General features: G+C 38.9%; 2 protein-coding genes across 3 annotated transcripts; one reads left to right on the top strand and one right to left on the bottom strand.

The window, feature by feature from the left end:
- Positions 1-5,962: 5,962 nt before the first annotated feature.
- Positions 5,963-11,355, top strand: LOC122649514. Of its 2 annotated transcripts, XM_043842698.1 has the most exons (11): positions 5,963-6,184; positions 6,465-6,549; positions 7,140-7,336; positions 9,151-9,233; positions 9,427-9,472; positions 9,572-9,628; positions 9,791-9,845; positions 9,938-10,038; positions 10,133-10,196; positions 10,310-10,443; positions 11,164-11,355. In XM_043842698.1, exons 1-11 carry the CDS (start codon positions 6,107-6,109, stop codon positions 11,326-11,328), a joined length of 1,065 nt encoding a protein of 354 aa, XP_043698633.1. In that variant the 5' UTR covers positions 5,963-6,106; the 3' UTR covers positions 11,329-11,355. The 2 variants fall into 2 exon arrangements, with proteins under 2 accessions (XP_043698633.1, XP_043698634.1); XM_043842699.1 differs by lacking the exons at positions 9,572-9,628; positions 9,791-9,845 and having other exon boundaries at positions 9,964-10,038.
- Positions 11,356-13,152: 1,797 nt separating this feature from the next.
- LOC122653169 (THO complex subunit 4A-like) lies at positions 13,153-19,808 on the bottom strand. Its single transcript, XM_043847109.1, has 5 exons — positions 19,552-19,808; positions 19,234-19,389; positions 18,610-18,678; positions 18,341-18,525; positions 13,153-13,514 (listed from the first exon to the last, which is right to left on the bottom strand). Exons 1-5 carry the CDS (start codon positions 19,711-19,713, stop codon positions 13,355-13,357), a joined length of 732 nt encoding a protein of 243 aa, XP_043703044.1. The 5' UTR covers positions 19,714-19,808; the 3' UTR covers positions 13,153-13,354.
- Positions 19,809-24,939: the final 5,131 nt, after the last annotated feature.

The following is a 24,939-nucleotide window of genomic DNA, read 5'->3' as shown; positions in this document are numbered from 1 at the left end:
GAAGGTTTATTTGGGAGCTGCATTCATATGTCAAGCTGGATTCTGCTGCACCTTAATTTTTTTTCCATTTTGTTCAAGTTGGGCATTAGTACCTTGTATGCACCAACTTGAGGGGGAGTGTTAGCATTATTTGGAGTTTTTTTTTCTTTAGTTCAAGTTGGGTCTTCTTTCTTTACTTATTTGTATAATCCAGTTTGAGGGAAAGTGTTGGAATATGTAATCCAGCATACCGTGGGGGTATTCTAATCTTTTTGGGGGTAGTTTTATTCTTCTTGTGTTATTAAGTTTATGTCGGCTATGTGGGTTTTAGTCCTACATTGCCTAGTTTAGCCTATTTGTAATTTTTCCGTTATTATAAATAGAGGGGTTTACCTATCAATTAATCAATTCAAGTATTTTACAACTTTCATCTTCTCTTCTCTCTTTTCTTCTCTCTAGAGTTACTGGTTACAGGTCCTGGGTTTTCTACAAATTACTATATTTGGTAAGCTTGTGAGTTAGTTACACAACAGGCCTTGGTTAGATAAGTTCTTGTGTTATTTTTCCCTTGTTATGGCCTTGCCCTTCACTTCTCTAGTTGGAGGGAGCCTTCTATAATATATAGTGAGCTTTTTCTTTCCTTTTCTGTTCTTTCTTTTTTTTGTTTTTTTCATGTCCTCTCCCTTCACTTTTCCAACAAGATGCAGCCTTCCTGGATATAGTTGCCCTTTTTTTTTTTTTTTTTGGTTGAAGAGGCAAGTCCATGCCTTGATTCCTACCAAAAGCATGCTAATTGAAAGAAAAAAAACTAAATATTGACTGGGAAAAGGATGTCATGTATTGGTTGAGAAGTCAAATTTGTAACTGTAATTCAATCCTATGCCCCACCTTATATGCATAATTTTTCCTTGTATTTTGACTATTTTCAACAGTTAAATATTAGCCAAAGTTTTTTTTTTTTTTTTTTTGGGGCGTTGCTGTATTATGGCATTTTCAAACTATAAATCAGTGAGTTCGCCAGAATTAAAACTACAAGGAGTGTATCAGGGATTGCAAGAAGCAAAAGAATAAAGATCGTATAATAATTTGGACAGATTGTCAAGAGGTGGTAAAAGTGTAGAACACAAAAAACCAAAAAAAAGAGGCCCATAGGAACTATTTCATTTACTATGTGATGTATATAATCTTATGACATGTTTTGTCAATGTTTATGTTGTTAAAAGTATAGGGGAGTATCTAGAGATGGCGAAGCAATGGCGGTGTTCTCTGGTCTGCAAGCAACTGCTGCTGGTAACTTTCCTAAGATCATCGTAGAATCAGAAAACCTGGATCTTATCTCCCTCCTTGGAGATCCTTCTCGCCTGCCTCCGTTCTTCCTTAGCAGAATCCTCCACGATATCCATGCCCTTAGTTCTAAGTAGGGATGTAAATGGATAACTGAAATCCGAATCGGAATCTGAATAATCCGAATACTCCGATTAAAATCCGTCCGAAAAAAAATCCAAATACCTAATAATAAAAAATTAAGTAAATAATGATTTTGAGGGTTTTTTAAGATTCATCAAATTCTAGAATATGATGAAAAGAGAATCATGACCTAAGAGATATGGCTTGAGAGTGAATTGTATCCGCTAGGGGGAGGAAGGTCCGGGTTACACATGGCAGAGATGTAAACGGATGGTTGAAAATCCGAATCCGATCCGCATCCGAATCCATTTAGAGGTATCCATATTCGGCCAGGGAATATCTGGCTCCGATCACATCTGATCCGTATCCGATCCAAATCCAATCCCTTAACATCCCTAGTTCTAAGTTTATCACTTGTAATTTCTCACATGTTTCTAGAGATGCAAACCTTGTAGCACACTCTCTAGCTCGGAAGGCTGTGTCTGTGGCAAGTTAGACTATTTAGCCAATTTCCTCTCCCTGGCTCCTTGAGCTTTGCTCTAAGGATGTTGGGTGTTCTTCTTGCCCCCCTTTGCAATAAGATCCCTGTTTACCCAAAAAAAAAAAGTATAGGGGAGTAGTCTCTATTATTGCCCATGGGTGGATAGCCAAAGCGATGGAGGACAAGCTTTCCACCACCATTAGCTATGATGTTGAATCTTTCTTATTTTTGTAATCCTATTTTATCTTCTCATAATAAAAGAAAAAAAATGATGGAGCCAGTCTTTCACTAGAAATAGGGTGCTACAATGTAAATATGGTTGGACCTACACCTTGGAACTATCTAAATAAACCAGCACCCAAATGGTAACTAAATTTTTTCTTTGCTTTTCAATCAATCAAATTACTTAATTTTTAGTTAAAATGAATGACAATGCAGAAATTTTAGTTCACTTTTCAATAATTATGACTTCGTTTATTTGTTAGGGAAATTAAAGTGAAGGGAAGTGAAAGTTTCGTTTATAATATTAGGTTGTAGAATCCATGTAACAGGGTTTGACTAGATTTTTTTTTTTTATACCAACTGCCGACCTGACACACCAACCCTCCTTTACATGAGCTTGGGATGGTAGCAAACACTGGAGGAGTTACAAATAAGGGATGGGGATCGGGATGGGAATATTATTTCTATTGCTTACTAAATGAAGACATTTCGAGTAATAGTGTTCTAAAAACTACATTATCCATCAAGTACCACTTGTTGTAGATATATACGAAGAATTAAGGTGTTTGAAATTAAAAAAAAAACTTTAAGGATGATGAAAATAGACAAGGCACAAGGCCCAAATGAGATCCCAATAGAAGTGTATAAGAATTTAGGAATCTGTGATTTATCTTGGCTAACCAAGCTATAGAGGCCTAAGGAAGACGCAAGATGAATAGAGGAGAAGCATGGTGGTTCCGATTTATCAAAAATAAAGGTGATATTTAGAGCTATAATAACTATAGAAGCATAAAACTAATGAGTCATACTATGAAATTATAGGAGAGGGTTATTGAGATCCACTTGAGACAAGAAACTATTATTACGGAGAACCAATTTGGTTTTATGCCAAGAAGATCCACAATAGAAGCTATTTACCTAATTAAGAGACTTATGGAAAGATTTAAAGATTGCGATAAAGATCTCTACATGATCTTTATTGAACTAGAAAAAGCTTATGACAAAGTCCCTAGAGAGTTAATCTGACAGATACTAGAGAAGAGAAGTATTTCAAATAAATATGTGGACATAATTAAAGTTATGTATGATGGTGCAATGATAAGTGTAAAAACTGTGGGTGACCAAAATAATGAATTCTCAATTACAATTGGATTACATCAAAGATCAACTTTAAGCCCTTATTTGTTTGCACTTATCATTGATGATTTAATCAGTGACATTCAAGATAAAGTTCTTTGGTGTATGTTTTTTGCTGATGATATTGTTTTGGTGGATGAGACAAAAACAGGGATTAATACCAAGTTAGAGTTATGGAGATCAAAATTTGAATCAAAAGGTTTTAAGTTAAGTAGAAAGAAAACGGAGTATATGGTATATAATTTTAGTTACACTACGATGGATAATGAAATGATGAAAATTGGTGAGGTAGAATCCGCAAAGTGATTATTTTAAGTATCTTGGCTCAGTCATAAATAAAGATGGTGATATAGATGATGATGTTTCACAAAGAATTCAAATAAGAGTGTTGTGTGATCGGCGTATTCTTTTAAAACTCAAAGAAAAATTTTATAGAATAGTCATACGACCGACTATGATATATGGTGCCAAATGTTGAGTAGTTAAGAAGCATCATATAGATAAACTCAGTATAACGGTGATGATGATGTAGAAATGGATGAGTGGGCAAAACTATGAAGGATAAAATAAGGAACAATCATATTAGAACTGGTTTGCAAATAGTTCTGATACATGATAAGCTACGAGAAAATCGTTTGAGATGGCCTGGCCATATTGAACGGAGGCCTTTGGATGCTCCAATATGGATGAGTGATTTGATTCAAATTGAAGGAACTAAAAGAGCCAGGGGAAAACCTAAACTGATCTTAGAAGAAGTGGTGAGGAAAGACATAAATAGCTTAGGTCTTGTATCAAGTATGACATTGAATAGAGTTGATTGGACGGCAAAGATTCATGTAGCCAAACTCATTTAGCTGGGACAAGGCTGAGTTGTTGTTGTTATTATTGTTGGAAATGAAATTTTTAATCTAAAAAATAAACTTTTGTAATTATTATTCCATGTGGCTATATCACTAACTCCAAATCATTCCATATTTGTCCGAAGTGTTGTTTGATCGACGTATTCTTTTAAAACTTAAAGGAAAATTTTAAAGGACAATCATACGGATTGACTATGATGTATGGTGCGGAATGTTGGATAGTTAAGAAACATCATATAAATAAACTCAGTGTAACAAAGATGAGGATGTTGAGATGGATAAGTGGCAAAACTATGAAGAATAAAATAAAGAACGATCATATTATAGCTTTATTTGGAAATAGCTCTGATACATGATAAGCTATGTTAAAGTCGTTTGAAGTGGCATGGCCATTTTTAATGGAAGTCTTTGGATGCTCCAGTACGGAGGAGTAATTTGATTCTTTTTATTGAACTAAAAAAGCTAGGGGAAAACCTAAAATGACCTTACAAGAAGTGGTGAGGAAAGAAATAAATACCTTAAGTCTTGTTTCAAATGTGACATCTGGTATCAAGTATGACCTTGAATAGAGTTGATTGGAGGGCAAAGATTCATGTAGCTAAACCCATTTAGCTGGGACAAGGTTGAGTTGTTGTTATTGTTGTTATTGTTGGGAAGCGAAGTTTTCAATCTAAAAAATAAATTTTTGTAATCATTACCCCCATGTACTATGAATCCGGATCAGCTAGCCACATGGGGACGGATGGGGACTGATCTGACCCCTCCATGGGGCATGGGTCCCACACCCTAGAGGTGGGTCCCCCCCTGGAGGGTTCAGATCTGTCCCCACTCGTCCCCATGTGGGTAGCAGATCTGAACTCATGGACTATATCAGTAACTCCAAATCATTCTATATTTGATTATTAAATTTCACTTTATTTTTCATCTAAATTCTTTTGTTTTAAAAAATAAAATAAAAATTACATATAAAATGTATCTTAATAAAATATGTTAAGAAATATAAGTAATTTATACAATCATATAGGCTAATGATTACAAAAGTATTTATTTTAGGTATGAAAATTTTTACTTCCCTTCCCTTTAATTTCTTGGCAACCAAATATAACCTACATTAATATAGCTATCAATTGTTGTGCTAAACTTTCCTTCTTAAAATATTTTCTCATCCTATAGTTAACCACGTTGAGAGAAAGGGAGGGAACTGCAGATTTGCAGACCAAAGTCATGAAACACATCCCGATCTCCCTGGCCCTATGATCTTCTAACTTTTTTTTTTGCAGATTTCGGAGTTGACAATGGATATTACTTTCTGAAACATAGCTAATGATAAAATTCTGACCTGGCTAAGATAGCTGCGAGACAATCGCTTCTTGTACTTATTTGCCATCTATTTAGTAATATATTTTCGCTTTTTCATCAAAAAAAAAGTCATGAAACACACTACTAATCTCCACTTCCCACTTCCCACTTCCCAGAATGTAAAAAAAATCGGATCTTCCCACTTCCCACTTCCCACTTCCCACTTGCACAGTTCCATGAATGAGGGGTTACTGTAAAGTCTGTAACTCCTTCGTTGTTCCTTTCGTCCAAAGTCATCCTATAGAAAATGACACGTGTTACTATCGATCTGACCTGACCTGTTGCCGTCTAAAGATTTCTCTATTTGTGCAGTTTCCCAGAAAACTCCAAATCAATCTTTGTTGGATCAATATCATCCGTAGCTCTTCCTTCCTTTCCAGATTTTTTTTTGGTCCTGTATAAGTGAAAGGACGTGGAGATGGTGAAGATCTCTACAATCATCATCTAGGATTCTGGGTTTTCTGTTGCGGGCCTTTTAACAATCCCAAAGAGTGTTGTCTTTTCGAATTTCGATTGTGGTTTCGTTTGGAGAAGCTGCGGAGGGAGGAGGAGGACAGAGCATGGCGATCAACCCCCTCTGTCTGACCATAGATTAGGATCGGATTTTTGGGGTAGTGTTGCTTCAGTTTTCAAATGCTTTTGCGTTGGAGTTTCTGCCACAATGCCACGACCTTCCACAACTACCAGCTCTGGATATCTACTCGCCCTTACCCAAGCGATAGAGAAAAAGCTCCAACGGGTGACTTCTTTTACTCTGTTTTTTACAGATTTTTGCTATCCCTCCTTATCTATCTGATTTTTTTTTCTTTTCCAGTTCTTCTATGAAAAGAGGGGGGAGAGGGGACTGTAACCAATTCCTCCTTTTGTCATCTCTTAATCTTTGTTGTTTTTATGGGCAACCCATGAATTAATTTACACTGTTTGCCTTCCATTAAAAATTTGACTCCATTGAAGCATAAGCTTTCGGGTCCCCTGAGCTCATGTAACTTGGGCTTCACTTTGCCGTTGAATCTCTGTAGGCACTCGCCTCACAATCCCAGAGACTCAACTTGTTGCAAGAACTGTTTGCGGTTATAGCCTTAGAGGTTGATGGCCGTGCCCGAGGTGAGTCTCATCATCCTTCTTTTATACATAGTATACTTGGGGCCATGCCATTTCTTCAGATATCGCAATCCCCATCATAATAAATTTGATTGTTGTTCTTGAGGAGATATGAAACCATTGAAACGTTATGCTTCATAAGATCATATCAGATTTGCTTATAGAACTGTATCCATATTGGTTTCTCTTAATGTGGTTAAGTTAAATTAGTGTGTCCGTGTAACCTAGAGGTGCTCAAATATTAATTATAAAATTGAGGAGTTGAAAAACTTTCTGCAGAATGGGACTACAACTCGGAGCAATAACTAACAAGATTAAGACTTTTAACAAAAGATGTGGATCATCAACTCGGGAATCATCATCTCCATATGTTCATTAGGCGTCTTCCTTGATATGGAACCTATATATGCAATGGCTTATAGTTTATTTGTGCCTTATTTTAATCTGGTTGTGTTTTATTTTACCCTTCTGTTTGTCAGATGATAGGATCTAATAATGCACAGCTATGATTTATGTCGTTTTTTAATGTTGAGGAGTTGTTATTACATACTCCTTGTTTTCATTCTAATTCTTGTGCACTGCCCTTGAAACAGACATTATTCATATGAGGGATGACGACGGAGTTTCTCCTGAGGAGGGTAGAATCCAGAATCAGCTATGCTTTTATGATGTGCTTGCCGATCATTATGTTAGGGTTCCAGACAGTGGAAAACTTATCCTTGATTTAATTGTCCAACTCTGGAGCCAGTCTTTTGCATCTAATATCTTTGCACTCCCTTTCCACAAATGGGTATGCCTTTTTGCAAAATGCTTCATACCCTTCTTCTTACATATATCTATACAAATTCACTGTGGCTATATTTTGATATGAATTTTGGAGATGGAAGCATATATCCATGATACTATCAGTTTTACTACCTATACTATCAGGAGGAGGTGGCGGAAGGAGAGAAATGAAATTCAATATTGAATTGGTATAGTAGTGTGAATACTGAATTTATAGAGAAAATAATTAATGGTTCTTTATTTTGGAGGTGTTCTTATGTTAAAAAAAACTACCTTCAGTATTCTTTTCTTCTGCTACTAAGGATTCGGAACTTATAATAACTACGCGTGCTTTGCATACAATGTAATTCTTTCAAAATTTCACTCTATCCTAAATTCATTTGGTACACTACATATTCAGTATTGCTCCAGCATTAGATAGTTGACATGATTAGACCCTTAAAGAATAACAGCAATTAGATTGATTGGTGATATACAAAACACAGGAACAAAAAAAAAAAAAGTGGTGAAAAGGGTCACCAGGTGATGCTCATTGCCCGAATTAAATTAATCTTTGCGAAGTTTTTTGTTTTCTCTGTGTAGGGTTTGCTGACAGTTCTTTAAAGCTTTTCATGATAATGCAGCTGTTGGAGTTTCTAACCAGTGCATTTGCTATTGCAGTTAAATTTTCTTCCCATTTAAAATACAACTAGACCTTTAGATTTTGCCATGAGATATAGTATGTATATTTGCTGCTTGGTTTCTGTTTTCTGGTAAGTTGTCAGGATAAAACCTAGTGAAATGTTGTCAATGCATTTTGGAAGCTGCATGACTAGAAAGTGTAGGAAAGGTTCATCAATACCTTGGAGTAGTAATTTTACATCCTCGGATTTTGGATAGTTTTCGTAAAGCTACATCACTGGTTTTTTGCCAAAACTCAGTTCTTTGCCCTCTAACTTCATGGTGTTCAAAGGCTTCTTTTGAGTTCTTATATCTTCTCTCCTTGTTAATCCAGTGAAACATTTCTGAGCAGTTACTTTCTTTGCTGGCATCAAGGACTGAAAGGTTTTATTGCCAGCTTTGCCAGATTAAAGAAAAGCACCTGTGAAAACTAGATAACAACAACAACTTAACTCCATTCAAGTATTCAACTCCACTAGGCCTTTTCGCAACTATATGAGGTCGGCTACATGAATTCTGTCTGCCGTTAGTCTTTTAATCCCTCTAATGTGTATCACATCACTCCTTACTTCTTGCTCCCAAAGGCCTCCACTGAAAATGTCCATACCTCTGGCAGTTTTAAAACCTAGATAACAAGCTACAAAGGTGCAATTTGAAGATAAAGTTGACGAAGGGAAAGCCTGAAATGAACTCAAAACAATGTGAAAACATGGAGAATTACGTGAAGAGTGCTGAAAAATACAGAGGAAAGATTTGTGAAGATTTGTATTGATCTGAACAATGATGATATGGGGGATATTCTCTTTGTGAATTCTATAGAAACAAATTTTAGATTTTCCATACTCAATTCCTGAAATATTCTTAAGCTGGACCCGTAAGTTTAACATTGAAGACATTTTCAAGTCAATGCAAAGGAAATTGATCAGTTGGCATGGAATTGGCAGACTGACTCATGATATTATTCACTAGAGTTTAACAGGAGGGACACTCAGGTCGATGTGCTCTGGGGTCTGGCTTTGTCAGGAATTAGAGTAGCATGCATGCTACAGCTTTCATGAACTCGCCTCAAAGCAATGAATACTTATAGCAGATTTCTGCATTATTCCAAGAGCACTTTCGTCGCACTGATTATTTATGTTTTTGATTTTATTATTGCAGGTATTTGAAGTTCAACTTGAAAATTCAGAAGTCCTTGTCCGTTACTCCTCTGCCCTTGTCCATGGTGCTACAAATGTTTTCTGGTATGGAATATCAATTAGCTAAGCTTGGATTGCCAATCATTGAGTTAATTACTAAAAGTTTAAAGCTGAAGTTCTTTTAAGCTGAATCTTGGATGTTAGCTCTTTCTCTTTCGGGGACCGCCCGCCTGGGGGAGATTGCTTGATCAATATAGATTTTATCACTTTCCATTTCTTACCAAGTGCTTATTGGCAGGATTGACATCCAAACAAACACAAGGCGTTTCTTCTCTTTGTTCCAAGTAAGATTCTTTTAAATCCAGCTAATTTTTTCCTCTATCCCTCCATGTACGGTTTAGTGGCTTGTCTAAATTATTAACAAATGCTCTTTATTGCCTTAGTGTCTTCTTGAGGAGGTTGCCCTTGTCTACATGCGCTTAAATAAAATCGCCCCTCAGGTCCAGACTTTATCCCTTACAGTACCTATACCTTGATGTTCTGAGCTTGCAATTTTAATTCAGTAAACTAATATTTGAGGATTCCTACTTTGTTGAACCTAGGTTAGTATTAAGATTTATAAGCAGTTGAATGTTGACGTCCTACTATCAATTTCTTTTCAGGCCCAGAGAGATCTATATCTTTTACTCTCCAGGTTCATATTCTTTTACAATTTAGGGGTGTGTGTTTGTGTGTATGTAAAGCAACCGTGCTCTCAATTTACAAATCTGTTTAACTCTTTTAATATGGGTTTTTGTTCTTGGATACAGTTGACAAGCTTGAAATTTTCTTAAAGCAATTTCCTGTGTTTCCAAATGCATTTTTGGTTGGTGGTCCAGCAGACATTTTTGTTATTGAGCTCACAGATCAGGTAGCTTCCTAGTAATTTCTTGAGATTTGCGTCCTTCTTGCTTCTAAAAATATAACTTATATATGAGAGGTGATGTAATACTCAAAATCCTCAGCTCCAAAAGTTGAAGGTGGAGCCAGTACTGCTACTTTACCTTTCCCAGATAAAAGCTTTTCAAGGTAAATATTTCTTACTGAAATTGCCGTTTTGACATGTTCAATATTCTCAGAAACTTTCTGCTATCGTATTGGTTTCTCTATTGCAGTTAATTTATTGTGACTAATTTCTGTAGGCTTGGAGCTGAGGATGACCACAAGTACAAGGCTTAAGGCGTGCTTGTATAGCTTCACATCTCCTGGTGGTCCAATGTATCCAACAAGAGCTGTTCGTCATGCAGCCTGGGATGCATTGGATTTCCTTTTTCCTGTAAGCTTTACCCTAATCCAATTTAGCTTTGCAAATTAGGAATGATGTTCTTTTAGGGCCATATTTGAATCCCAAACAGCCAGATGAAGTTTATGTTCATCATTGGAAGTACATGCTCCACTTCGACTCCCCACATTAGTAATTGTTTGAACTGCCACCTGGATCATGTGGAGTTTGATGAAGTGCATGAATTTCCTGTGGCTTTTGGACTAACAACTAAAGCTAAATCCACTGAAAAACTTTCAAATGCTTTTGGTTAGGAATCTCTTCCCCATACTAAAGGTTTTTGTTTCCAAAACCATTTCATTAAAGGTTCTTTGGTTAGGAAACTCTCTCTCTCTCTCTCTCTCCACATGAAATGACCGTGCTGCCCTCCTATGTACGAAACAGTTCTGCTACACTTCATTGGTGTGCTCAAATCGAGAACCACCTCCCTTGGTATATGAGACCAGAAATTTATCAATCTTTCAGCCAGCCTGGTGTACTCTGCCCTTCTCCTTGGCATCAAAGGGCCTGCTTCTTGGTGAAGTGCCTTTATGGACTAAAGTCGTTGATTAAAAAGGCGAGAAGGAAGAGAAGATGGCTTACTAATATCCCAGCCAAGGATATTAATCAATTTTATCACTTTCCATTTCTTACCAAATGTTTTCTATTAGTTTTGCATGAGATTCTTCCCTTCTGCTAATCTTAATGAGATGTGGCATTGATTTCATTGTGCAGGTAGGAAGATATCCTCGTCACCTCATAAGTTTGTTCTTCCGGTTACTCTATCCATGGTACTGGTCCTCCTCTTGTTTGAATTTTATACTGTCTTGCGCCAAGGCCATCCTGTACTCCATACTGAGGTTAATCTTTTCTAAATGGGAGAATGTGAGGAAACCATAGAACTCCTGATCAGAAGTTGGACGTGCGGTTCAACCTCCCTGTAAATTATGTAAGGGGTTATGTCACGTTCCTTGCCTATTATTTTTAGTTGTAGTCATGAGTCATGTAATCTGTTTTATGGGATGAATATGTTTGAGTCAAAATGGTTTTTCAGGAAGAAAAAAAATTATGGACTGCAATTTGTTTAGAGGCATGAGCAGGTACCACCAACTATTACAAGGTTGGGATTGCAGGGTCATTAAAATTCTGTAGAAGGAGATGGAATTGAGTGAATATCTGATAGGTACAGATCAGGGATTCAAAAGTTAGATCTGAAATCGGCTGATTCAACTTGGACTGACAACATATGGAAACTAGGGGCCTGATTTCTACCGATTTTGGATCAATTCTGTATATGCCGAGATCAAATATGGTTCTTGATTCCCAGTTTTTAAACACTGGCTGGGATTGATAAACCATATACTGGTAATCAGATAACAAGAGAGGAACTGTATAATGTTGGTGATGAGAGAATAATAAGCACCAAGTATTTTACAACTTCAAATAAAGTTTGTTGGGAGAGGCATCTCTACAAACTGCCTGTTTACAGTTGTTTGTTGGGAGAGGGATCTACACGCTGCCTACTCACTTACATTTGTCTGAAGTCAATTGCAGACAGCGAAACAGTGTATTTTTAATGAAGACCTTGCCCACTTCCGGTCTTGGTTTACAATTGCCCTCTCTTTAAGTAGAGCAGTTACTGGTACTACCCAAACCACCCCCCCCCCCCACTAAAGTGATTGCATGCTAAGAGTTGGGTTCTTCATGTGAAATTTGAGACCCATCATTATCCTTCTCTTATCTAATCAGGTCAGATACTGCACATGAAGAGATTCTCTTTTCACCGTGGGTTAGGAACCGTGCTGCCACAACTCGAAGGTTCCTTAGATCATTAACTTTCCAGGCTATAATGCATCTCGAAATGATCAAATAATACACGTCATTCAATATCTTAGCTCCGCTTGCATCACTTCAGAATACAAAACTAAAGGGTAAAAATTCTCTTGAGCCACTAGAGGAGGGCACACTAGCAATCTCTCTCTCACATGAAATTACCTCGCTGCCCAATTATATGTTCAAAACCATTCCGTCACATCTCATTAGTGCACTCCTCCATGCCACAAACTCAGAGAACCCTCCTCACCCAATAAAAAAATGTGACCAATGAACATCAACTTCTGCCTGTTTGACTAACTTCCACCTCCACCCAGACTCACATGCATATTATATACACCAAACATACCAAGTTTTATACACCCATGTGTAGGAACAAAAAAGTATGAGCCCAGTGAAGATTATGGTGATGTACAGAGGAAAACCTTCACAATAAATCTCATTAGCTGGTAGCTCCGAGTGATTCAATAACAAATTGGTTAGTTGTAAACTTCTTCACAACTTACTGTAAACCAAACATATCAATAGCATCATTTACAACTACCAAAATGAAATAAAATCAAACTCTACCTAGAAATGATTAAAAAATGTTCCCAGGTGAATAAGAATGGGAAAACAATGAAAACTACCTTAAATGTGATATCCCAACTGCTTGGCTAGGCATAGAATGACTCCCGATCTTTGAACCGATGAGTGGTGAAGTTCCAGTTATGGCCAAGCCTCCCCTTGCCATCGCAGTAACCTTCTTTTCTTGGATCACTGAAGGGGATGTCATTACCAAGCCACAATCCCTAACCCCAACCCAAAACAAGTCTCCAATGACGTGAAACAACTAAGGATATGCTAATGAAACAAAAGGGAGCACATAGCACAGTCGGTAGTTATCCATTAACCCAGGTACTATGTCAAATCAAACGGGCAACAAAAGACAAAAGCTCAAGCTCCATAAACCAGACACTTTTTAACATGTATTTGTCACTCCTCTCAAAATACAAGGACATTGATTAAAATACACATACTTCGAGATGCTGCATAATCATCTAGCATGGAAATGCCATAGTAGAAAACTTCTGCACTGAATGTATGGGGGATCTCAGTTTATCTGCATTGCTTCCGAATGATACTTCTCCAAATCAGCATCAAGATCTTGTGCAGATACCTGTTCATGACCTCTTCCCCGTACACGGCCCCTCCCAAATCCACGGCCACCACCACGACGCAGCAGACCTGTTGTACCACCCCTTCCTTGTCCACTGAAGCCAAGTCATAACAAAAACAGATTGTCAGAAAAAGGAAGGAGTCCAATCACATAAAAAAAAAACTAACTGAAGATTTTCCACTGAAGGTGTGGAATCACAAAGGCATTACAATTGTATCAGTGCAAATTAATCCTGACTCCATATCTGTTTAAGACCTTTAATTTAGGAGTAAACATCTAGTACACCCCCTGAGGTTTGTTCACCTATCTTGTAGCCCCACTATTATTTAAACCCTACTTACAAACCCATGGGAATGACGGAATACCCATTCCATGATGTCACCTTCTTCTTCTTCTTGTTCTTCTTCTTCTTCTTCTTCCTCCCTCCTCCTGCTGCAACTCCACCCCACCACCATTGCTGCAACCCAACCCAACGCCACCCACCCCCTCCCCACGTTGCATCCCAACCCCACCCTATACGTTTCCCCCTCAAACCTCAAATTGCGCCACTGCCACCAAGAGTTGGTGACAAGAAGACATCCTATTAAAAGTTCCTATTATTGGCTGGGTATGTTTGGAACCCTGCCTGCAATATCCTAGGCAGCAAAATGGAGGATAAACCACTTGCAGCCCTGGGCTCAATTCAATGGACAGAAGGACACTATTTCATTAGTGATTGAGAGAAGATTTCGGGAACAGAAATCGAGGTGGAAGATAAAGCCTTAAAGGTAAGTCTTCGCCCCGCCCTCCTTTTTCAGGTGTCGTTTCTGTTATTCTCAGTTTCGTGTTTCATCGTGTTCACAGATTTCTCTGTTTTTCATGCTTTGTGCAATTTCAATTTTGCGATTCTGAGATTCTTATTGTTTTCAATGCATCTCGTATCCATTCCGCAAGAATTTCAGATCTTATTTTCTGTAGATTCTTCTCAGGAATTAAGTTTTACCAAACGCAAGAATTCTAAAACTGACGAATAAATCTCACGCAGTTCTGTTATTTAAGTGAAATGTCAGTAATATTTTCGAAATAACTACATCTAATTTCTGAAACAGTTTTTATTTAATCCGACAGTCATTCCTCACAATTCATGTTTTGTATTGTTCCACATGATTTTTCACATTTCTAGTATTTCTCTACGAAATCAACTCTTCTTTTTTATGTTTCAGACCTTGTAATGAATCCAAATCTTCTTGATTTTATGCTCTCAGTTCCCAAAATCTTCAAAACCAATTTTGAGGCTTCTACTCTGCTTTGCCGATTACCTCAACTCAACTTGATCAGATCAAATCACTCATTTGCTCTCCATTTTGCTTCAATTCAAAGACTCACTCCACTCTGAGCAAATCTCTCCCAACCAAACTCCAACTGTGGAAAATCAAGAATTCAAGATAGGTTTATGTGCACTTTTCACTTTTAATCATCTCTAATCAGGGGGAAAAAAAGTGGGGCCATCAGATTCAGAATAGATGGTTACGATCACTCTTCTCACCTTACTTTTAATAGGAATGTCTTCTTGTCATCAACTCTTCATGTGATGAAGTGGATGTGATTCATGCAGCTACTGCTATTTCTTGCCTATTGAAAATGTGAAAGGTGAGAAGAGTGTCTGAAAGGCAGGGTGGAGAGGTAGAGAGCAGAGGATTGTGGGTGGCAGTGGCACAATTTGAGGTTTGAGGGGGAAACGTGTAGGGTGGGGTTGGGCTGCAACATGGGGAAGGGGTGGGTGGCGTTGGGTTGGGTTGGGTTGCAACAGTGGTGGTGGCCGGTGGAGTTGCAGGAGGAGGAAGAAGAAGAAGAAGAAGAAGAGAAGGTGATTTTGGTCATTTCCATATTTATGAATTGCTGACATCATCACTTAAACTGCTCATTCTAACGGAATGGGTATTCCGTCATTCCCAGGGATCTGTAAGTAAGGTTTTAAATAATGGGGGGGGGGGGGGGCTACAAGATAGGTGAACAAACCTCAGGGGGTGTACTAGATGTTTACTCTTAATTAACTTGACGGGCCAGAGACAAAGCATCATGCATAAGGTAGATCAAATTTGGGCAAAGATATCCTTAAAAGCCTTTTCCACCCATCTTAAGATTAAGCCCATATTGCCAAGACTTACTATTGCACAGGATTTGGATACACTTAAACCATTCATTTAAATCTTATACTAGCACCATCTTCACTTTATTTTGGGCAAAAGATACCCTTAATAACTGCAAGAGAAAAGGACTCTGTCCAGGAGCATGGCTCTTGCGCTAAGACACAGCATGGGGCGAAATGACTACCCCCACTCCCTATGAAAGGCGGAAATTCAGCCCATGTTGATGCTTGCCCGCACACTTTCATTGGTCACCAAGGACTGTCCGGGAGCATGGCTCTTGCGCTCAGACACAGTATGGGGCGAAATGACTGCCCCACTCCCATGAAAGGCAGAAATTCCGCCCCTGTTGATGCTTGCCCGCGCATTCTCATTGGTCCACATGCTGGCACAGGGGCCATGTTGCCGGATAGAGAACGCATCTCTCTCTATCTATAGCCTCCTCTCTCTTTCAAATTGCAGACCAGAAGATGCACATCAATCTACAATTTCCCAAACCCCCACCCCCTCCACCCACCAAGAAAAAAAACAAACCTAAGGTTCAACATACGGATTCTACTATGGAACTCCTGAAATATAGCAAGCAAGCAAGCATTGTTGTGGGATACCCTAGAGGGGGGTGAATAGGTTATTACTAGTGAAATATAAATCTTTTTAACAATTCTTTCGATTTGACCTTAACTTGAACAAAGTAAAATAAATGCTTAAAAGAAGAGAAAACAAGATTTTATAGTGATTCGGCTAACCCAGCCTACATCCACTCCTCTCAATCTTGAGAGAATTTCACTAGTCTCTCCCTTTCAATACAATAGGTGTGGAAGAACACCTTTACAATATTTTTACCAAGATAAGAGGATCCTAATCTTTTGAGAATAAGAGAATCCCTTTCACACCTAAGTCCAGTCTAGGCTAATGTAAGAATACCTTGTTCATCTAGAGTTACACAACTCAAGAGTAAGAACAAAATACAATTAAGATAAGATAAGAATTACATAGGCAAGGAATGTGACATGAACTCCTAACAAGTGATGAATAATATGAAAATGAATGCACATGTATTTGACCTTCTTTAGAACTTCTTTAGAATGAACGCTTGTGAAGATCTTGAGTATTGAAGTTAACCTTGAATAATCTTGATGGAGACTACTAGACTATAATACAATAGAATTTTGAATGACTTTTTACCTCTCAATAAAGTGGTCTTTTGGACTGTAGTGGATGGTGAAAAGGTTTGACACATTCACTATTTATAGAGCTCATTTAATGCTCTAAAAACATGTGCAGAAATAGCTCTAACGGATCTATTTTTGTCCATCCGGTCAACCGGACAATATAGCCATTAGAGAAAACTAGCCGTTGAGGCATAAATTGAACCATCCGGTCGATGTCCGGTCAACAGGCAGATAGTCCAGCACGATCCGATCAACCGGCTAGACCTGTGGGTACATTTCCACTAAAGGTACTGTCAGTCCTAGACGAAAATGCCCTGAGATCTGGTCGACCTGAGGATCGACCGACAAACTGTCTTAACTGATTTTTAACAGTTTGGACTATTGGGGACTTGTTCCAATGTCATTCCAACCTATACTAGTGTCAAAATAGGTTCTATAAAAGCCTCCTAGGGTCTCTAAATGATGCATATGATTTTTCCATTATGTATATGCAATTACAACCATGCAATGTCTCACTAAGTGCACAAGATCGCCTTCAAGGAGTCTTCAAGTATTCTTTTCTTCGAGTGTTTGTTGCTTGAGTTTTCTAATATGTATGTCTTTCAAGTCTCTGGGTTTTCAATGTCTTGTTTTTGTATTCTTTTCATTCTTCCTTCAAGTCTTGTCCTTTTTTGAAGCCTTAGCAATCCTGTCATCTTGAGATCTTCTTAAGCACACATTAGCGTACATAAATATGTTTGTTATCATCAAAACATTCATGGAATGAAGGAAGTATTTTCCCAACAATTGCAAGCAAAGCAAAGCAAGCAACCAAAGTATTGCAAGGCAACCAAGGACGCAAGCAAGCAAGCCAGCAGGAAAGAAAGGAAGCAAGCAAAGCAAAGCCAGCAAGCAAGCAAGCAAAGCATTGCAAGCAAGCAAAGCAATGCAAGCAAGCAAGCCAGCAAAGCAAGCAAGCAAGCAAAGCAAAGCATTGCAAGGCAACCAAGGAAGCAAGCAAGCAAGCAAGCAAGCCAGCAAAGCAAGCAAGTCAGCCAAGCAACAAAGCAAGCAAAGCATTGCAAGCATTTCAAGGCAACCAAGGAAGGAAGGAAGCAAGCAAGCATTGCAAGCAAGCAAAGCAAAGCAAGCAAGCAAAGCAAAGCATAGCAAGCAAAGTATTGCAAGGCAACCAAGGAAGCAAGCAAAGCAAGCAAGCCAGCGGGCAAGAAAGGAAGCAAGCAAAGCAAAGCATTGCAAGCAAGCAAAGCAAAGCAAGCACGCAAAGCAATGCAAGCAAAGCAAAGCAAGCAAGCAAGCAAAGCAAAGCATTGCAAGGCAACCAATGAAGCAAGCAAGCCAAGCAAGCAAAGCATTGCAAGGCAACCAAGGAAGGAAAGAAGCAAGCAAGCCAACAGGCAAGAAATGAAGCAAGCAAAGCAAATCATAGCAAGCCAGCAAGCCAGCCAAGCCAAGAAAGGAAGCAAGGCAGGCAGCTCTCTCTCTCTCTCAACAGAAGATGCACATCAACCTACAGCTTCCCAAACCCCCCCCCCCCCCCAACCCACCAAAAAAAACACACAAATCTAAGGTTCAACATCTGGATTCTGCTATGGAACTACTGAAATGTAGAAATGACATACCTTCTCAGGATACCATTAGGATTCCCAAACATGCCATTGGGTACAGGAGGCGCAGCAGCAGGAGGGACAACATTTGTTCCCACAATCTCAATCTTCATTGGCTTGCCATCCAGCTGAACATTGTTATATCTCTTCACAGCAGCTAAAGCATCTGTCCTCCGTGAGAAAACTACTTCTGCAGTTCCCTAAGATTGAGAATCTTCCTTCAACATTGCACGATTAAAGGAATTCCTCAGAAGGACCATATAAGACCAGACTTGATAATATACCTTTGATCTCCCGCTTCTGTCATAATGGATTGTATATCGTTTCAGGTCACCAACCTCTGAAAAGAGTTCCTGTACAAAGCTACCTATATATTAAAAGGCAATCACCAGAATATGAATCATAATTCATTCTACTAGATCTGGGGGTGCAGGCAACGCATAACATCAAGTATCAACAAGCAATAAATGAACTATGTTTAGGGCAGAAAACCAATATGATTTTTTACCAATTAAAAAAAATATACTGAAAATTTCAGAGATAACAAGCTTGCAGCTAATTCAAACCAGAGAATTTAGAAGCATCTTGACATCCTAAAGCAAATTCAAACATCACATAACTTCTACATGAGAACAGAACAATTACATATAACTTCTACATGGGAACAATTACATGGTCAAAGTGCAATTGTGCTCCAGTGAACTGAACAAAGCATTGTCACAAATTACCTCAGGTCAGCCACACAGAGCAAGAAGGTACTCATAAATATAAGATAACATTTCAAATATGGGTTGGACGTCAAAGTCTTGGACCAGAAAAATAAAGGGGGGGGTGAGGGAAGTCAGGGCCTCCTACTACTAAAATCGAAGGAAACAACTTTGAGAAGAGGAGAAAGACGATGATCTTACTTTGATATCCTCGATCGAGACGCCATAATCTAAGTTAGAAATGTAGAGCTTGGTCCCGGTCTCTATTGCAGAAGCTCGACCTGCCTGTGCTGGGTAGGCTGCCATCTGACCTGTAAACATATCGTGCTGCCACGCTGAATCCGGGGCTTGACCAGGCTGTGCCAAAGGATCAATAGCATTCATGAGACAAAAAAACAAAAGTGTAGACGAAAGAGAGCTAACGAAAGAAAAATGAAAACAAACAATAAAAACACACATAACCCAAATTCATGAGCAATCAAGGGAAACTACAGATCGAAATAGGAAACCCAAAGTCACCTTTCCCATCGAATAGGGAGTCGTTCGATTCGCTCCGCGATTAGGAAACCGCCGAGCCGGCCCAGGACCTGAACCTCTACCTCTGCCTCTGAAATTTCCCCCTCCTAATTTCTTGTTGTTCTTGATGAGGTCGTCGAGAGACATGTCCAACGCACTGGACATTTTCGATGAATCTAAATTACAAGCGACGGAGTTTATAATAATGACGAAAGGGTTATAGACAGAGGTAGAGAGATCGGGATCCGAATTAATTTTAGGGTTTTCAGAACGGAAAGAATTAGGGTTTTTACAGAAGGGGAAGAAAGAGACGGTTAGGGGAAAGGACACAATGAAGGTCAGAGTCGGTTCCCGAAGCTTATATCGATCTTTGACGGAAAAAATTGGGAGTGGTTCGTTATAACGTCTGTCTAAGACAAGAACGGTCTCCGATTCGAATGTAGGCTACGCCAAATTCTTTTCGTTTTGGACAAGTATTGGGGTGTAAATCCGGTTCAACCGGTCTAAATCCTTTCTTTGACGGGTTATCTTAAAACATGATTAGAGCGTGGATCTCGACGCAACGGTAAGATTGTTCTATTGTGACTGTGGTCACAGGTTCAAATGGAGAAACAATCTCTCCTTGAAATGGGATAAGGCTAAGTACATTATGACCCTTCGCAAGCCACACAATGGTGGGAGCCTTATCCACTGGGTATGCTCTTAATGCATTATCAATTTGTAATTTGTTGTCTGGTTTATACCGCTTGAGTTTCGGTTTCCATATACACAATAATTTTAAATGGTGTGTATCCTAATGTATGTCCATTCACATTTATGGTACTCTAACCATTATAATGTTGATCATAGGCAACACAACAAGGGGTGAATTGAGTATGATAACACTTAATGAACTGAATCAAATGATGTATGTAATTATTGTAAAGTTCTACAACCTTCTCACAAATTGCTTACATCCACTACCAAATGATACTCACACTTGGATTTTCCACTATATGATCAATTTTCAAATGGCATTGATCAACCTTCTCACAAATTGCTTTCCCGAACTCTCAATCAACCCAAGTGTTTCAGCTCATACTCAAACATTGATAGTTTTCCGAGATCATTACCACCACACTCAAACCTTATTACAATGAAAATTGTTCAATCTCACACGACAACTTCACTTTGAAGAGCTTGAATGTTTCCACTCAAGTACAGCAAAAGCTCCAAAAGCCAAATATACAAATGAAATCACAAAACCTCTACAAGGTAAAATATGCAAGATGAAAGCTCAACATAATGATTCTCATAAACCCTCTAAAGTAATATTAAAAGATGTGCAAATATGTGTCAAATTCTTGGGATAAATTCCCGTAAACCTCCCTTATGTAGAAGGGAAGGCATGTGGCAAAACAATGCCCAAAAGAGCCTCAAACGACTACTTTTTTTGCTAAACCAATTGACCATATGGATATAGTTGTTAAATTCTACCCATTTTTTTACCATTATCAAGCTAATCAAATAAACTGATCAATCACCGGTCAACAGGTGCATCGAACGCAGATAGGTCGGTGCCTGTGTATAGACCAACTACTAGACAATCAATTCCGACCTTGCTCGGTGAAATGTACATAACTCACTCTCTAAAACTTGGATTGACATGATTCTTCATGTGAAGCTAGACTCGGAGAGCTACAATTTTTCATGTTTGAAGCTGAGTCCAATTTCGATTGAACAACCACGTAAGATTCCCTTGAAGCCACAGGATGTGTAGCCCAAGGTACAAACAACATTGTCTTTGGGTAGCATCGATCAGTTTCCTAGTTGTAAGTACCGTGGTCCTCGGAACGAGGATTCCTCAGCCTCTTGGCGACAAGGATTGGCTTCGATGAATAACGGTGTATTGTTCCGATATATCATCATGGGGATTGGGATCATGCTTTATAAAGAAATGGAGTCGCCACCTAGGATTAGGGCCTAGGACCCAATGGGTGTAGCCCCATCCAGGGTTAGCGGAAAGGGCTACGTGATTCCATATGGTCTGGTCAGAGATTCAGGGTAAGTAGTCAGATTACGAGGTTGAGAAGGTGTTAGGCACCCACCTCGCCCGGATAAACTGGTATTTCTACTAGATGCTAATTTTCGAATATTCTCCCTTAATAATATATCTTATACTAACATGTAAGGCTAAGTTATAATGCACTAATCATGACAAAGAAAGAAAAATCATTTACTATGTACACTAAAATGAGTTACTTTAATTGTCTACATTATGCCAAAAATAATGAGAGGGAAAGAGACAGATACCTGTCTAGAAATACAAGAAATAAATGAAAGCGCACCAAGGGTGAAATATGTGATGTCCCACGGCTCAGGTGGAGATGAACGATCGGCTTGTCTCTCTTCTTGTCGGACAGAATGAGGTTATACGAGATGAGTTTTGTCACTCAGACTTCGGGCAGAGTAACGGCTATATAAGAGATTCTTGTTATCTGTATATAGACAGAATAACGGCTGTGAAGGGGGTTTTTCGTTATCCATACACTGACGGGATAACAATACCCAAGAGCAAAATCGCTCTATGCTTAGATGGGTAACCGAAGGATCTATCCACGTCGAAGAACTCCACTCACTCACATACTCACGAGGGAAAGACGAAAGAAAAGAGGGTGAAAATGAGGCAAAACAAGCCCTAGAGGGTCTCCTTACCCTGGAAAAGCTTGTTCTTTGGGGTAGGGGGACTCTCTTATTTATAGGAAGGGGTCCCCTCTCTCTCCTGGCCAGATAAGTCCTCCACGGTGCCGTGGACATCTCTACGGTGCCATGGGGGACTTTTCCACGACGCCGTGGGTGACGTCAGCAAGCTGATGTCACACCCCCTCGTGGCGTCGTGGAAATTCGGTACACATCCCCACGATGCCGTGGGAAGGAGCCTACGGCGTTCTAGAAGGAATCCACGGTGCCGTGGGGGCGCAGTGCCATTTTTCCTTATTTTTTGGGTTTTTGGCTCCCTTCTGACTCTTCAAAAAATTTTCTGTCGGGGGCCCCACCCCCCTACACCCCCCGCAGGGGGGCTGCCTGCCCCCTAGACCCCCACGGCCCGCTAACCGGCTAGCGGGACCGCCGTGGTGGGGGAAGGTGAGCAGTACCTCCTTCAGCATTTGGTAAAAGGGTCTTATAAGTCATTTTAGGGATGTTAGGGTGATTTGGTTTAGATGTAGGGACAAGAGTCCTTCTTGAGAGAGATACCGATGTCTGTCCGTGTCCTGTTGTCATCATCGCCGGGGGGTGACAAAATTCTGTGTCTACACTAGTACATCGATCTGTTGGACTTTTTAGGCATGTAATAACTTGAAACTTTGGCATATAGCCTCTCATAGCTATTAGACCAATATACATAGTGAAATGTACCCATATAGGTCCAAAATGCCCCTTACGGTCATAGGCAAAGTCATTTGATTAAGTTTAAACCATTGAGTCATGTCTGGGTACTTAAAGGCTATGTCCTATTGGTCAAGAGCTATGAGAATCACATATAACTTATGAATATAAGAAAACATTACAAATTTAAACTATTTGCCAAGTCTTCGACGCCGATGATGAACACTTGTAGATGTTATAGCCACTTAAGCTCTGAGGCATTTTCTACTTGTCTTATTGAAGTGGAGCTTGATCTTCAAGTAGGCTTCTCTACTTCATACCACACAATGTCATCGAATTTTGAAGTTGATCATTCAATATGTGAAACTTGCTTGCCGATAACATTCATTTGCTTGGGCTTACCTTCCATGCAAATTATTAATACTTGAGATGATACCAATTTACTTTTCATATTTAAGCTCTTTCATCAACGTACACAAGTTAGTAATTACAAAAAACATAGTAGAATATGTAATGCCCTCATTATTGGTATAAATATTTCCGCTAATTTTGACTACCAACAGGTGCATCGACAGTCTAACCTGGAGATCAAAGGACAACAAAACAAGAAAAAGGCAAGAAGGTAACTTACATCTAAATCCTCATAATTCAATCTCGGAAGTGTCAAAAATTCATTATATGATATAGATTCAAATACTAGATTTAAACTGTACAAGGAAAAAGCTCGCTCAAACCCTGAAACAACTTAAATAGTAACCTAGGGGCAAAATGAAAATTTCAATGGCTCAGGCATGACATTTGTTAACTAATAATGTCAAATATCATAAACTCAATAAAATAATCCATTTCCATTTTACAATAAGTTATTAAAACTTTTCGTGGTTTAAAATAATTAGAAACCCCTAATTTGAAATGTGTTAGGTTGTGGGGTATCATAAAATAATTTATTTATAAGAGCTTAACAAACCAATAGTTTAGTCCATCGTTTGGTCTATTGACAAGCCCCATACTTTGACCAAACATGCAAAGGTGAGTTAGGAAATCATGTAGGGGTGTTTTGGTAAATTCATAGGTTTAGGACTTGAAGTCATTTCATTTCATATACGATGACATTGATGTCCTTGCACTTTAAAATGGGTATCCAATATGCTAAAATCTAAAATATAGCCTATTGGTTATACAAGGATTGTTAGAACAGGAGTTGGCTTGAATCTTCAAGACGCATTACAGAGTCGCTTTTCTTAAGACGAAATTCGTCCTCACTTCCAGATGCAAATAGGTTGCAGACGAATTGTCTCCCAGGATACAATGAAGCCCAAACTTGTTGATTATTTTGGCTATATATTGCACAAATGAAGCCAAGATTGATGTCTGCAAGCCTTTTGAGAAAGAGAAAAGCCAGTAGCAGAGAGATCTGTTTCTTACAGTAAAACAGATTCTCTGCAAGATCACCTTTGATAATGAGGAAGGAGAAGAACACGTTTTTGGATATCTATCCAAATTTGAAATATCTTTGGGTATTAATAAGCCACTTGGCATCTGTTCTCAATAGATGGATCCTTCAATCTTTGAATCTAGTCCGTTAGATCGTAACTGCACAATCTAAACTGTCCAAAAATGTAACAGTCATAACTGTTGATCAACTTTGAATCTAGTCCGTTAGATCGTAACTGTACGATCGAAACCGTCAAAAAAGATAACAGTCATAACTGTTGATCAACTGTACAAGGAAGGAGAGGAAGGGGAAATCGTGGAAAGGAGGATGAATTTTCCTACAAGAGGTAGGTCTTCTCTTACCATGTTAGATTCTGCCTTTGAATTTGGGATTTGTGATTCAAATCTCAAAAATCTAAGAAGTGGAAGAGAAAGGGAAACCGGGGGAGAGAGGGGGAGAAACAAAAAGAGTGATGAGAGAGAGGGAGAAAAAGAAGGAGAGGAGAGAGAGTGGGTTCAGTCAAGAGGCCGAGCATCCCTTCCCCCCTTGTTGACCACCAAGCTCGAACACCGCATGATGGTGGTGGTGGT

The sequence above is a fragment of the Telopea speciosissima genome, chromosome 2 (assembly GCF_018873765.1).
Source record: "Telopea speciosissima isolate NSW1024214 ecotype Mountain lineage chromosome 2, Tspe_v1, whole genome shotgun sequence".
Lineage (NCBI taxonomy): Eukaryota > Viridiplantae > Streptophyta > Magnoliopsida > Proteales > Proteaceae > Telopea > Telopea speciosissima.
Note: the sequence above shows the minus strand (reverse complement) of the source record. Positions and strands in the feature narration are given on the sequence as shown.